The 15,178-nt window shown below is 36.6% G+C and overlaps 1 protein-coding gene across 1 annotated transcript in view; it reads right to left on the bottom strand.

The window, feature by feature from the left end:
* Positions 1-15,178, bottom strand: part of ACVR1C (activin A receptor type 1C) — a 91,387-nt gene that overhangs the window by 11,685 nt on the left and 64,524 nt on the right. The window contains exons 3-7 of the mRNA XM_019922259.3: positions 13,440-13,679; positions 8,434-8,664; positions 5,678-5,845; positions 4,185-4,341; positions 2,082-2,206 (exon numbers count right to left, since the gene is read on the bottom strand). Of these exons, the coding sequence (XP_019777818.1) occupies positions 2,082-2,206; positions 4,185-4,341; positions 5,678-5,845; positions 8,434-8,664; positions 13,440-13,679 (921 nt within the window). The remainder of the gene's footprint in view (positions 1-2,081; positions 2,207-4,184; positions 4,342-5,677; positions 5,846-8,433; positions 8,665-13,439; positions 13,680-15,178) is intronic.

The raw sequence follows: 15,178 nt of genomic DNA, 5'->3' as shown, positions 1-15,178 counted from the left end.
AATAATACCAATTAAGTTTTCTAGGCACAAGTGGTACCCTGGAAAACTGGAAAATCAGGCTTATTAAAATTATGTATCATTGTAAAACCAAAGATATAAGTTTAAAGCACTAAGTTGAATAGTTATATAAGTTTATGAAATTTTATACTATGAAAATTTATATAATTTTGATAATTAAACAAGTTATATGAGACAAAAGTATATGTAATTACTGTATAAAATATATAATTTTATATAATTATACATATATAATTTTATATAAAATATGTTACATTTACATAACTTAATAATTATAAAAATATAATTTCATATTATGAAAATTATGTAAATTTTGATTTTCATAAAATGCCATTGTGCAATTCAGAAGTAATATCTAATTACAAAATGTACAGCAAGCCTCACTGATCTGTGAATGACGTATATTTCTCCGTGAATGAAGTATATTTCTCCTTTTCAAAACACAATAGCTTTCTCTTTTTGAACATTGTTAGGCAATCTTTTAAGAGCTGAGTTTTTTACATTTGGATTTTACAGCTACTAGATCTGAGAATGTTCCAGAGAAATGGCCAAAGGTATTTGAAGATGAACAGTTCAACGTGAAGGTTAATATTTAAAGAGTCTCAAATAATAGACAAAGATTTGACTTTAATTATCAGAATGTTACCTGAGTTCAAGAATTTCCTTACAGAATCAATTGAATTAAACTATAGTTCTTTTAATTTAAATATTTAAGATTGGCATAATTTAGAAAATGAAATTCAAATCATGTTAACTAAATTACCATTTCAACTGTTGAAGAAAATTTAAGGACAAAAATCTAAAAGCAAATCTAGACAAATATCAGTATGAAATTAAAAAAAATAGTAACATGTTTGAATCTTGCTATTTACCAAGCACCTTCCTAAGCCCTTTACATGTTTTAACTAATTATTCCTCAAAAGCACTGACTAAAGAAAGTACATAGTATCCCATTTTTACAGAATCAGGAAACTGAGGCACAAAGAGTGTCATGAATTTTCTCAAGGTCACATAGCTAGTAAGTGGCAGATCTGGAACTTGATCCCAGGCTTGGGGATTCCAGTGTCCATGTACTGTTTCTGCACCACTCTAAGTCTATTGCTTCTGTGAATAGTTTCATCTTCCTGAATATTTTATTATCTAACCTAGGAATAAAAGGGGGAAAGCATGTTTTCTCATTCAAATATAATTTTAAATTTTAAGCTTTTCATTTTTTTAAATATGAGATTTATGTAAGGCAAAATGACATCAATACAAAATGCAAAAACTGACAGTGGTTTAATAATGACAGTTCTTTCATTGAATGTTTACTATGAGCAGGCTCTATACAAAAAGCTTCACATGAATTAATTGAATTAGTCCATTAAATCCTTAAAGCCCAAGAGGTCAGTTTTATTATCTTCGTTTTACAGATGAGGAAAGTGAGACCATATAACTCACCTAAAGTCAGACATTCAGGAAGTTGCTAAACCAAGGTTTAGGACTAAGTCTGTCTCACTTGAAACTGAAAAATCTAAATCATTTTCTACCAGGATTTAACTTTTCTCCATTGATGAAACAACTTCATCAGACTGCATTTACAGGGTTTCATCTTCCCAAATTCTTCCTCTCATTATTAATCTCTAAACTGCTGGGAGCAGTAGAGTCAGGAAGTTAGTCTTTGCTTACCTCTGTCCTCCACTTTAATCCCCACACATACATCATCACCGGAAAGAAATGAACAAGAAAAGCCCGAGAACCAGAAGACTTCAATTTAAGTCCTGCGGCCTTGGCAAGTCATTTAGCTTCCTTGGGTTTAATTTCTGATATAAAATAGGAATACAGCTCAAAGAAGAAAATTTTCAAGTGCTTTGCAAAGTATTATTATGGAAATCAGAATTATCAGGAGAACTAAGCGGTAATCACAACCTAAAATCTCCGTTCTGTTCAAAATGCTCCACTTTTGCCACTGGAAAGATATCGCCAAAAGGTAATCTCTTAAATATTTAGAAATTATTCAATATAGTGCATTGAATTAGAGCATCAAGGAAAGGCAGACACAAAGAATATTTCCAAAATCTTACCTCCAACTGAACACCTCCGGGCTATTTCCCAGTAAACCAGACCAACAGAATAGATGTCAGCTCGTTTGAAGGACTCGAAGATATTCACATTTATTGTATCATCAAGCATTTCAGGAGCCATGTACCTTCAAAAACATGCACACTTCAGATTCTGTGTATGAGCTTATAGCAGTCCAGTAAAACACAATGTTAATAAATCCTGATATACAATATGTTAAGGCAGTTTACATCAAATTTACAGGTTGATCTGAGCCACTATAATAGAATAAAATTAAGTATGATGCTAACTGGACTTCCCTGGTGGCGCAGTGGTTTAGACTCCGCGTTCCCAATGCAGGGGGCCAGGGTTCACTAAGTGTGATGCTAACTGTAAGTTTTTTGTAGGAGTCCTTTATAAGATTAAGAAAGTTTCCTTTCATTTCTAGTTTGTTGGGAGTGTTTATCAATAATGGAGATTAAATTTAGTTAAATGTTTTTACTGCATCTATTGACATAATTGTGTGTTTTATTTATTTATAAATTTATTTAATTATTGAACGATAATTTTTAAAACATTTTAAATAGAACTAGAGATCATCCTAGTGTTAAAGCCTGTGGGCCAGGAGCCAAGTACTTGGAAAGCACTCAATAGGAAAGATGGAACTCAATTTCCAGTAGTTTGTAGCCAAGAAAGCTCCTTGAGGGCAAGGAGTATGTTCTATTCATCATGGTGGGCCCAGTACTCCAACACAGTGCTCAGCATCATTCCACAAATACCTGCTCTGAATGAACAATGTTATTATACATTGGCTCCAAGACATATATTCATATTATATATTGGCTCCAATAAAATTACAGCCTTGCTTGAATAGGACTAAATCAAAACTTCTACAGTCCCTGGGACCTGACAGAGCCTAGCTGTCTTAGGGATATATCGAGGATTTCTCAGAATATTGAGGTGAGGATGCAACACTCTCCCCAATATTTTAAAAGCTTTAGATTCTCTGAAGGAATCCAGCATCCCAGACTTCCCTGACGGACAAGTTAAAACTTGCTTTTTAAAGGGAAAAAAGAAGAGGTCCCTTAGGGCTGCCCAGTCTGAATAAATTGTCCTAAAGTGTTTCTGGGGCCCCATTAAAGTCTCCCAGGGAACAAAGTGAAGGACTCAGAGGGACTGGCCTGGAATCTCAAATATGGCTTGTAGGCTAACTATACCAGCTTAGAAATTCTCTACTCTCAAGGGCCTTTAACAACTCCAGGAAAGTGTTTTGGTTATTTCTGATTTCAAGGTCAAGAAACCTGGAATTATGCCAAAGTAGCACAGATCCTGAAATTCAAATGAAAGGAAACAGAAGTATGCTGGCCATATGGCCACAGTCTGGCTATAATAAGAAAACACCAGGAATCCCATTACTAATGGGTCTGTCCTGACATACGTGTGGTATGCTCTATATAAATCATGCTTGTTCTTAACTTTCAGAGATTCTGTTCCTTGAAAGTGGGAATTGTGTCCAACTCATATTACCTTAATACACATCAACTGGGGAGACTTATGGATAAGTACAACTATAGGTAAATATGTTACATAATATTTTTAAATATTGAGAGAATATTATATAGATATATATCTATATAACCTATATTATATAGATATATATATATTATATCACCTATCTAGTTAAGTGTATTGATTCTATATCTGTTGTTAGGACCTGAATGTATAGAACTAGCCCTGAGTTTCAGTTCATTTACGAGGTATTGAAGAATTGATATAAAGGCTTTGGAGGAGCTATACACTGCTAACATTTTTTTCCTCCTCTCTGTAGGAAAACTATTCTCAGATGTGGCACGCTAAAAATAATATATCACCATCACTTCCACCATTCCTTTCCACTGGACTCCCCACACAAATAGCTACTTTCTATATGACCAAATGCCAACTCTTCTTGCTTTATAACCATTGTGCCACTGATTTCTCGGTGACCCAGAGAAGACTTCTTGCTTTCTTGGGCCTAATGGTTTCCAACTTTGGATTTCCACCCACCTCCCTATACACATATCCCAGGCATTCATGTTTATGGGCAGTCATAAGTCTCAGTATGCTACCAAAGTAAGTTATCTTACCTTTTGGTTCCTACTTTAGGATTCTGAGGTATGTCAATAGTGTTCAGTATTGAATCATGCTTCACAGCCAACCCTAAGTCTGCTATGGCACAAGTTTCACATTTTTTCACTAAGATATTCTTTGATTTTATATCTCGATGAGCAATAGCAGGTTTACCTATGAAGCATAAGGTAAACATATTCACTTTTTTCATTACTGGAGATTGAACCTCTCTGAAAGGCGTCATCTTGAAGACTTGGCTCAAATGTTATCTTCTAAGAAAGGTCTTCCCTGACCCCCATTCTACATTCCAAGTCATTCTCCATCAGACTATCCCATTTTGCCTTCTTCATAGCCCTTATCACTATCTAAATTATCTTACTCATTCATATGCATTATCTGTCCCTCCCAACTAGACTGTAGGCTACCTAAGGGCAGTGGCTATGTCTTACTCATCACCGTGCCTCCAATGCTTAGAACACTAGGTGACATTTAGTAACCACTGGTAAATATTTGCTGAATAAGTAGGGAAAGTATTAGCATTGCTATGTCCACATAAGAACATAGCAAATATTCTCTTACAAAACAAGTTTCAAACTTCTACCACCCTACACCAGCAGTTCTCAAATGCGGCCCAAAGATCCCTGGGGGTCCTTAAGGCTCTTTTCCAACTACATATCTGTGTGATGTCACATTTTCTTCACATACTTCAACCAAAAACAACATACTGGGACAGACTGAATGAAGAACAGGTATGAAAATCCAGACATTAAGGAGATTTGCAAAAGTGTCAAATGGCATTATTTTAGCTAGATGGGCTTTTGTACTACAAAAATTATGTAACTTTTAAAAATTATGTTATTTATTTTAATATTTAATTGGTTAATTATTATACTTAAAGTAAATTAATAAATACTTTAAAATTTCTCAATTTTAGTTTCTAATATAGTAAATATTAATAGATATAACCCAAATATACAAACTTTTGGGGTCCTCAATAATCTTTAAGAGTTTAAAGGGATCATGAATCCAAATCTGAGAAGCACTACGGTGACTAGACTGACTTTCTAGAGCCAATTCTCTATTAACTCAATAAACAGACGAGACAGTGTGTATTATTTGGAGTTCAAGTACATGATATATAAGTATTTTTTTAAGGTCAGAATAACTCTTTCTAATTATTTTAATTATCAAAGGTAAACAGTTAAATCATTTGTATTCTCTGAAAATAGAGCATTTGCCACCAAAGCAAGATCTCTCAGGTACATATTGTAAATAGCAAAGATAGAGCCACTAGGAATCAAAATATTATTATGGATAGTATACAAAATGACAAGTATGTAGATGAGAGTTGGCTATATCATGACAAAACCTTCAGCTTTATAAAATACCTTTAGTGTTTCTTTACATTTGATAATTGTAATAAACTAAAACACAGCTGAACACTAAAATACAACTTAGTGTTTCTATCTTCATATTCAAGGAGAAAAAAAATTAGAAAGAAAATACATACCTTGTGTACCAACAATCTCCATATGAAGGTGGGCCAGACCACTAGCTATTGAAAGTGCCAGTTTGATCATTCCAGCCACTGTCACTATGTTTCTATTCAAATAGTCATATAAGGAGCCCTGTTCATGATATTCAGAGACAAGCCAAAGTTGAGTCCAAGTTCCATTATCTAACAGGAAAAAGTTATTTTGTTGCTGTAAGTTTATGTTGAGAAAGAAGCCAAAAGCTTTTAACAAATGTCAGTGTTTAAAGCAAATCTGTGTTGTTAACAAAGCAAAGTTAACTCCTTCCGTGATAATACTTATAGTCCAAGTTAGTAGGGTGAAAATTCTCAACGAATTCCTATTGACATATTAGAACCTGTTACATGTACCCACCATTGCTATAGGAAGCTGTGAGGCAGTGATTCTACCAACTGAACTACTCCTTTCTTATTCCCTCTACATCAATACCTGCTGGTAATAGCAACCCCTTTATGGCAGAAACTACTGAGAGATGCATTTAGGCTCAGCGTTGTGTTATAAATTATTCTTGAGCTTTTAAGAAAGATTGTACCAATAAAAACAGAAATATAACAAATTTACACAAAGTATTATTACTATCATAAAACTCTAACATTCCAAGGATGGTCATATTATTCATCTTTCAAAATATGAAATTTATGATTTCCCTCAAAGCTTAATATAAGTGCCAAACACAATTACTAGACCTTTTCAAATAATTTACCTTATTTAACCAAAGCTAATCCAGTTTATAAAAGATTTTTAGCAGACGAGAAATTAGCCTAAAATTTCTCTAGGTATTAGAGTCCCTAGACTTAGCTTTAGCTTTCAGAATCAGATGTCTACAATAGCCCTGGGAAGTCCTGACCAGTTTTGATCCTCAGTGAAAGGGAACTATAATTAAAGAACATTTGCTAAGGAATTTTTGTACTTAGTGCTTTATGTACAAGAGCTCCTGGTTATCCAAGTATTTAATTTCCAAATCCAGGTAGTGATAACATTTCCTAGGGATGCAAAAATCAACATAACATGATAAAGTTCACTAATAAACTGACCACATATAAAACTAACACTTACACCTCTCTCCCTGCTTAACACCAGCGGCTATCTTTGCCCTCTCGTATCAACGTCTTTGTCAGACAGTTGACTAAACTAAAGAGTGAAACTGTAAATGTTGCAAAAGATATAGAAATGCATGAAAATGAAAGTGATGTTAGAGACCACTTGGAATCAAAGCCACTGACAAGTAAGCCATTGACACAGGTAGACCAGTTAAACTGAAGAAGAGACAATCAAGGGTGATCTTTGTTGTGCATATTGTTTTATAATCCAATAAATGTCATGATTAAATTAGCTCTATCAGGATGATCCATATAACGGTAGTCATTACTGCTTTCATAACATTGCGAATGAAGCTAACCAGTAGATAGTTTAGCTCAATGTTATGAAGAAAAAGTAAAAGTTCTTAACAGCTTAATAAGAAATGTTTCACTTTCAATAGTATAGTTAAGAATTTGGAAAGAACCTTTTCCTTTTTTAAGCTCAGTTTCTCCCTGGCTTGACTTGGCTTTATTCAGTTTCTCCCTGGCAAATCAGAAAAGACAAATCATCAGCAAACATAACTATGGCCAAAATGTATAATAATACTAAACTTCCCTTTGGCCATCTAATGAATCATAAATACTTTCATGATCAAGCTTATATTAAATAGAAATAACCATAGATTTAAAATTTTCCTAGGTAATGGTAGGTTTCTGATAGCCACAGATAATTTGTGGCTAGATTGATGTTATAATCTCCACCTCTCCAAAGTTCTTCATGAGTATAACTGATACAAATAAAAAAATAATTGACTGGATCAAGTTTTGCTCACCTTTGTTCCCTGTTTCCCTTTAAGGGAATTGTTGCATAGCTAAGTGAGTAAAAGCTATGCAAAAAGAAGAAAGAGAGCATAGGTAATCCACAAACTCTATATCTAGTCCCTGATTACTGGGCATATACACAAAATTTTGTGACTATTGATTTAAATACCAAAAAGTTGATGGTCTGTCTTATTCCACAAATCTCATAAAGCAGTGTTATTTGGGGTTGTTAATGTTAAACCTCACGATATAAACCATACTCAAAGTACATTAATTTCACTAAAAGTGTCTTGCTTGCCACCATTCTAATAATGTTCATAGAAAACTAGAGTCCTGGAGTTGAGGTCTGCTGTACAGATGAAAGTATAGTCCTAACAAAGATGAATATTCAACTATCATTCATTGGTATCTTTGTACCAGTTATCAAAATATTGAAATATTTCTGTCCTGTTTAATTAACAGCTGCTATTCAAAACTTCCAATGGTATTCCTTTGCCCTAGACACCCAAAGCAACTCCTGAACCCTCAAGATGCCTCCAGATCTTTTTATGACCCAGCAACTAAAGGGATAAAACCTAGCATGGCAGGGTTCTCCCAAAACTCTGTTCCAGTTGAAGCTTCTGTTCCGGTTGGTTAGCTCCTGTGCCAGACCAGTCATCAAATATTTTAAGTATCAAGCTGGCTATAGCGTCATCATGACTTCATATCACTCGTCTGCCCTGCTTTATTTTACATTTATTGCACATTTATCTGTGGAGAAGAGGAAAGCATTTTCTTTCCTCAAAAAAGAAATCAGATTTTACGTAGATTTTATTAAAACAAAGAGATTATTTATTCTCCTCTGATAGTAGACATAATATCTTATTTGCTGGACCCAATTAGATTGAAAATACCTTTGTTGTCAGCAGCAATGAAACCAAGGATGTTTTCATGTCTCAGCATAACGGTCTGATAAATTTCTGCCTCTCGAAACCAAGATCTTTCATCTCTAGAGGAGAATATTTTCACAGCCACATCTTCCCCGCACCATCTTCCGTGCCAGACCTCACCAAATCTACCTTTTCCTACTATTTCCTGAAGTACAATCGTCCTTGCAATTGTTCTTTGAACCAACAGAGGCAGACCTAACCAAAGAAAAGATGAAATCGATGATTAAAAACAAGTAATTGCCAGAAAATAACTGTCGTGATGACCATTATTTTCACATAAAAAAGCAAACATTTAACCACTTTAGTAATTTTACTGATTTCGAAGAAATAAGCACCATTATACCAAACTTTAATTTAGTCAAAGCATGCTCAAAAAGCACTCCAAATTCTTACTATGATTTCTCTTCTCATATTAACAAATAAAAATTTCTTGAATATAGCCTGCCACTGCAGATATCTAATTTTCCAAAATTGTTGCAAATCTCTCTGATTTGCACATTGAAGCCAGTCAGTTTGCTAAATACACAAAGGTTAAAAAGCATAAGTTTTCAGCCTCTAAAATAAAATATGATTCCTAGTACAACAGAGAATGCTTTATGAATTTTTTTAAAAACCAAGTTAAAATTGGAAAGTGAAGAATCGAATTCAATGATGAAGTGAGGCAATCATGTTACACTGAAAGCAAGGTACAGTCATAGAAAATATCAAATGGATATTTTCTGTGGAATAAAAGAAAGTCAAAGAAAATATATTCTGAATGTATGTAAAATGTTTAGGTTCTTTTGAACCAATAGCTTTACCTCTAGAATTCTATTCTAAAGATTTAATGAAAAATGCAGAAAAATTTATGTCAAGATATTTAATATATTATTACTTATAGAAAAAGTAAGGAAAAGTGTCTGATAATGGAAAAATTGTTAAGTACAGTGCAGAGGTTGAGACCACAGATAAGAAAGGCTTGGGTTCAGATTTCATCTGTGCCACATGGTAATCATGCGCAAATTATTGAACTTCTCTGAGCTTCAGCTTCCTTGCCTGAAAACCTGTGGGCAATAATATTACCTATATCATAGGGATACTTTGAGAATTAATAAGCATGTTAAGCACCTAGCACAGTATCTGGCCTATTACATGCTCAATAATGGTTTGCCCTTAACATTATGTCTAAGGATGGATTACTTAGAGCCAAAAATAATGATGCTGTTTATGAAGAGTTATTTCTTAATGACATAGGAAAGTACTTCTGCTATAATAAAAACCATACCTTGTTAAGTGAAAAAATACTTTTGTTAAAGACAAATAGCATAGCAAATTCTATCCATCTAGATAAGTGTATCTAGCTATTGAAAATATTCACGGGAAAAAGACTGAAAAGAATATATGCTAAATGCTATGATGGGTATTTCTATTTAGTGGAATCAGGGTGAAGCAAATTGTGATATTCTCCTTTCTAATTCTTTACATTTGCTTAATGTCCACAATAGTCCATAAATATTTATTACTCTTATAATTAGAAGGAAAATAGCTAAAGAGGTCACAGTATAATTTATTTGGGAAAGTCATGTTTAGTTGTCATTGTACTCAGATGGCTGGGAAACCCTTATAGCAACAACCCTGTAAGCTCCTGTAGGCTTCGACCTCTACTCCTGAAATGAGCCAGTTTATTCAGATGTTCTCATGTGCATGAGAACCACCCACCACGACTAAATAAGCACAGACTATAAATTTGCTATTATGGATCTCAACAATTAGTCACAAAGCCTCACAGCCAGAAAGTTCTTCTGAGATCATCTGGTTCAACTTTATCATTTAGAGATGAGAAAATTGGGGCTGTGTGGTAGTCAAAAACTTGCCCAGGAATAAGTGGAAGTCAGACCTACAACTAAAACACTGTTTTTCAATCCAAATTCTTATGCTTTCACCATTCAGTGGATATGACTACAGTCCTCCCCAGCTGCAAAGATTTCTAGCAGCAAACTATCCAGGATATTTTTGTAAGCCGTAGTCAGTTTCACTACTTGCCACACAATGAAAGTTGTACTAACAATTATTAAGCCAAAGTACAATTTCAATCTCTCTCTCTTCCCTCCCCTCGTCTTGTACACACACAAACTCACAAAAGCATCACCACGACCAGTCACAACAACAATGACAACGACAACAATACCAACAATACAACAACAACAATTGGCTAGAGAACTAGATAAGCCAATGTTTTCAAACTGCAAATGGATCAGGCACATAATCAATGCCTCAGACCAGGGACAAAGAAGGATTTCATCTATGGTACTCAGCACAGCAATTAAGTTGAGGAGGTAAAACAATGAAAATTGCTTCAGCATCTTTCAAAGCAACCACCAAAAATAATCTGAGTAATTTTTGTGTTACACACTTAGAGACTTCCTTTGAAGACACATGGACTTTGGCTCTCCCTGCTATGTTACTCTTTTTTACCAGGGGCTGTAGAAGCTGATGCCTGACTTATGGAAATGTCACCATCCTTCAGTAGTGTTATATCACGACAGGAAAGCAGAAACCTACCAAGCCTCTTAGAAGCCACCTGAGACACCATGATCTCTCAAAGACCATCCCGTCAAACACCAGTCCATTTTCCTCTCTTGCGAACATTATATCTCTTCGAAATCTGTCCCTGACCAGGTCGGGATATGCTTCATAATTTTTGTCTCTCAACATCTGACAAAGCTGCTTCTTGCTTAAGGTCGCTGTCCAGGGAAGAGAAGCAGAGGAGAAGCAGAACTGATTTCCTTCCTATGGGTGAGCTTTTGTGACAGAAGCCTTGCTACACATGCACCCGTTCTCCCTGATGATCAAAGGCAGTATGGCCATCCATTACTGTTAGCCAGTGGTCACTGGCAAACATATGTAGCTGGCTTTGGAGAAAAGTGCCTAGAACTATTTTAAGTTGATCATTAAAGAAATCATCCATGCTTGGGTATATTCACGGCTCTCTTTTAAGAGAGAACTTAGAATAATCTAAAGAGGAAAGGGTCCAGCAGTCAATAAGTCCAGATTTAGGTTTCAAGATGCACAAAAATACCAAAAAACTTAACGTTAATTTTTGATTTTATGCCCTGGCTCACAACCACTTTCTTAAACTAAATATCCAGTCTCCAGTTATAAAATCTTCATTACTTTTATTTGAAAGGGAAATCCTTGGTCAATCTTAAGTATAGTCAAGAAGTAGCTCCAAAACACATATTTCTGCCTTACCTCTTCATACGAACTGAAAGGTTTGGTGGGGATTAAATAGATGGTTATTTAATCACTTGAACCTTTTAATAAATTGTATAAGGTTTCAAGGAATTTGGCACAAACCAGAGCTTTCTGTGCCTATATTCTGAGCCTAGAACGTTGCCAGGGCTCAGGAAGTTAGGGAGCAGTGGCCCCCAAAAGGTAACACTCAAGGAAGGAAAGAGTATTAAATCCTAGTAAGTTTTACTTTTAAAGAAAAAATGTCAACTTTCTATCCAACAATTTAATCTGGATTTCAGTTTTATAAACTTCGCAGTTTGGAGATACTCTTTCCAGTATTCCTCCTTTGAAAACATGCCGCCTGATTTGTGCAGTGATGTTGTAAACATTGAGGCTTTGGTCAGTGAGCAAGCGATCTTGCCCCCAGAAGCAGCCAACTATCTGGGCTTTCTGGATGACATAATTAGGCCTCTCTTTTCTTTTCTTTTTTTCTTTTTTTTTTGTGGTACGCGGGTCTCTCACTGTTGTGGCCTCTCCCTGTTGTGGCCTCTCCCGTTGCGGAGCACAGGCTCCGGACGCGCAGGCTCAGCGGCCATGGTTCATGGGCCCAGCCGCTCCGCGGCACGTGGAATCTTCCTGGACCGGGGCACGAACCCATGTCCCCTGCATCGGCAGGTGGACTCTCAACCACTGCGCCACCAGGGAAGCCCTAGGCCTCTCTTTTCGGATAAATACTTCTGAGTCCAAAGCTGCTTCTTGCTAAATATGGATGCCCACATAGATGCTACCAACCCTCTGTCACCTGCCCTTGCTAATTATGCCTGCCTGGACACTCCGAAAGGCCATGGGCAAGGGAGTTCCTCAAAATCTGTTTGGGGTAATCATCCTTAATGATCTTTCCAAAGCAAGATGGGATGCAGGGGTGCCTGAAATGACTCAATTAGGCTTACCCTCGTTCATGTTTCTGCAACACCACATGCTGACAGGATTTCTGGAATTATACATGAAAGTTGGGAGTCCCCTGCCATTTTAGGGAGTTTGTTATTACGGGATGTGGGTCGGGGGGTCAACGCTCTTCTGTCACCGGAAACACAAAAGGCCCTCAGCTGCTTTGTGCTATGAGAAAGGCTCATTTAAGCCGTAATACAGCCTGGTATTTTGAACTGCTTCATCAGGGGTTCTGAAGTTCCATTAAAGAGGGAAAGAGTTGTCATATAACCTTAGGAGCACAAGCCAGCCCAGGAATGCTGTGCTGCTCCCTTTCATCTTCCGTTTCTATGCTTTAAGACCACATTCTTGATCCCGGGGGACTGATTCCAAAGACCTTTATAATCACAAGCAAAGAACGCTACTTTGCATAACTAATATGTTTTCCCCAGAACTCAACTGCTTAAGCCCCGTAACTATTTTGTGCCCATGAAACGTGACCAAGACGGCAACCATGATTATTACTAACCATAATGTGGCAGAGCGCAGAGAAAAAAAACTCTTTCTGGCTTCAGAAATAAATTCTGAAGGCATGTGGAAATGAGAATCTGAACACCTAAAGGCACAAAAAGCAATTGATAAGACTTCATTCTTTAGGCCAGGACAGTTTTTATTCTTCATCAAATCCTGAAAGGAGTTTCCATGCCAGAATGTACCATATCAAGCATTTTAAACAATGGAATTAAGAATATTTGGGCCCTTTCTTGTTAAAATGGGTGTTAGTTTTAAGTAGAGTTTTTCTTATTGAAAAATGAACAATAGGCACATACCAGAGCCAGAGCCAGAGGCAGTCACATCGTAAATCAGATCTTTTAGAGTTTTCCCAGCATTGACCAGATTGCACTCAGAAAGGGGCTCCTCCACGTTTGGTCTCTTTTTCTTTCTGTAGGTGCACAGTCGACCTTGGCATGCCCATACTGTCAGCAGTGAAGCTATGGACAGGAGGCAAACTGGCACAGTAATAATAATGGTCAGCTCCATGGGTCCGAGTTTTGGGGCATTTGGTGATGCTGTAATCAAAAAAAGAAAGAACATGACCATATGTTAACCCACGTTAAGTATTTTAGAAATTGGAAATGCGATCACCAAAATTTTACATCTATAATGTGCAGCTACACAGTATGCACTCATGTTAGTTGGTGAAGACTCTATGATAAAAGCAAAGGTGGGGAAAGGAAGTTGAGGTGAGGATGCAGTTGCAGTTCCGTTCTGCTAGGTGACAATGGAAGATAGAATTAGGATCATGGAAAGCACTAGCACCTGCGATCCTTTTTAAAACCTCCAAACCATTTGACATTTTATTACTATTTTCTCCCCATTTTTCAGCAATCCATCCTTAAGGCACATTCGTTCTTTTAGCCACAAATAATTACTGAGCTCTTGCAATATGCTGCCACTATTCCAGGTGATGGAAATATAGCAGTGAGTGAGAGAGCCCAAATCCTTGCTCTGTGGTGCTTATGTTCTCATACAACCACAGATGGGTATGTAATACAAAAGCAAGAAATCATAAGTGCTATGAAGAAAAAGAAAACAGAACAAAGAGACAAAGTGATGGTGGGACACTACTTTAGAGAGACTGGTCACAGAAGGCCACTCTGAGGAGGGGGCAGGGAGCTACAAGAGAAGTATCTCAGGGAAGCATGTTGCCAGCAGAAGGAAAGCAAGTGCAAGGTGCCCTGAGGTGGAGACCTACTTGGAGTGTTCAGGAACAATCTTTGCCTCAAGTGCAGTAAATGAGGAGAAAGGTAGAAGGAAATGGGGTCAGGGAGGTCAAAAAGAAAAAGATCATGTGGGGTCTTGAAGGCTAAAAGGACTGTGAATTGTATTCCAAGTGGAAGCTGGCACAGGGTTCTGAACAGACAGAAGATAGGATCTAACATATCTTGAGTGACCACTGTGTGAACAGACACTAGGGGCACAAAGTAAAAGCTAAGAAACCAATTACAATGTATCTGGTATTTTCATGGTAAGCATTTTTGCCGCAAACATTTTTGCTGAATAACTACTTGGCCATAAGGCAATTCTGCTGTAAAAGATAAAATAACAAAAAATAAAAGTGACATTAAAAAGGAAACAATGGGGCTTCCCTGGTGGCGCAATGGTTGAGAGTCTGCCTGCCGATGCAGGGGACACGGGTTCGTGCCCCGGTCCGGGAAGATCCCATATGCCTCAGAGCGGCTGGGCCCGTGAGCCATGGCCGCTGAGGCTGCGCGTCCGGAGCCTGTTGCTCCACAACGGGAGAGGCCACAACAGTGAGAGGCCCGCGTACCGCAAAAAAAAAAAAAAAAAAAAAAAAAAAGGAAACAATGAAAAATGAATAACAAAATTTAAAAGACTTTATAGTGAAATACAAAATATTTGAATACATGTAAAATGTGTAAGAGATTCATGGTGATACTGCATAAATAACTAATTTTAGTTAATGAGTTGTACCTAAGTACTTGTCTTCCAAGTCTTTCGTTCATAGTATTTTATACCTTTTGTTTTTGCTTGTTGATTCGTCTCC

The sequence above is a fragment of the Tursiops truncatus genome, chromosome 7 (assembly GCF_011762595.2).
Source record: "Tursiops truncatus isolate mTurTru1 chromosome 7, mTurTru1.mat.Y, whole genome shotgun sequence".
Lineage (NCBI taxonomy): Eukaryota > Metazoa > Chordata > Mammalia > Artiodactyla > Delphinidae > Tursiops > Tursiops truncatus.
The sequence above is the reverse complement of the archived record's forward strand: the minus strand, read 5'-3'. Positions and strand labels throughout refer to the sequence as shown.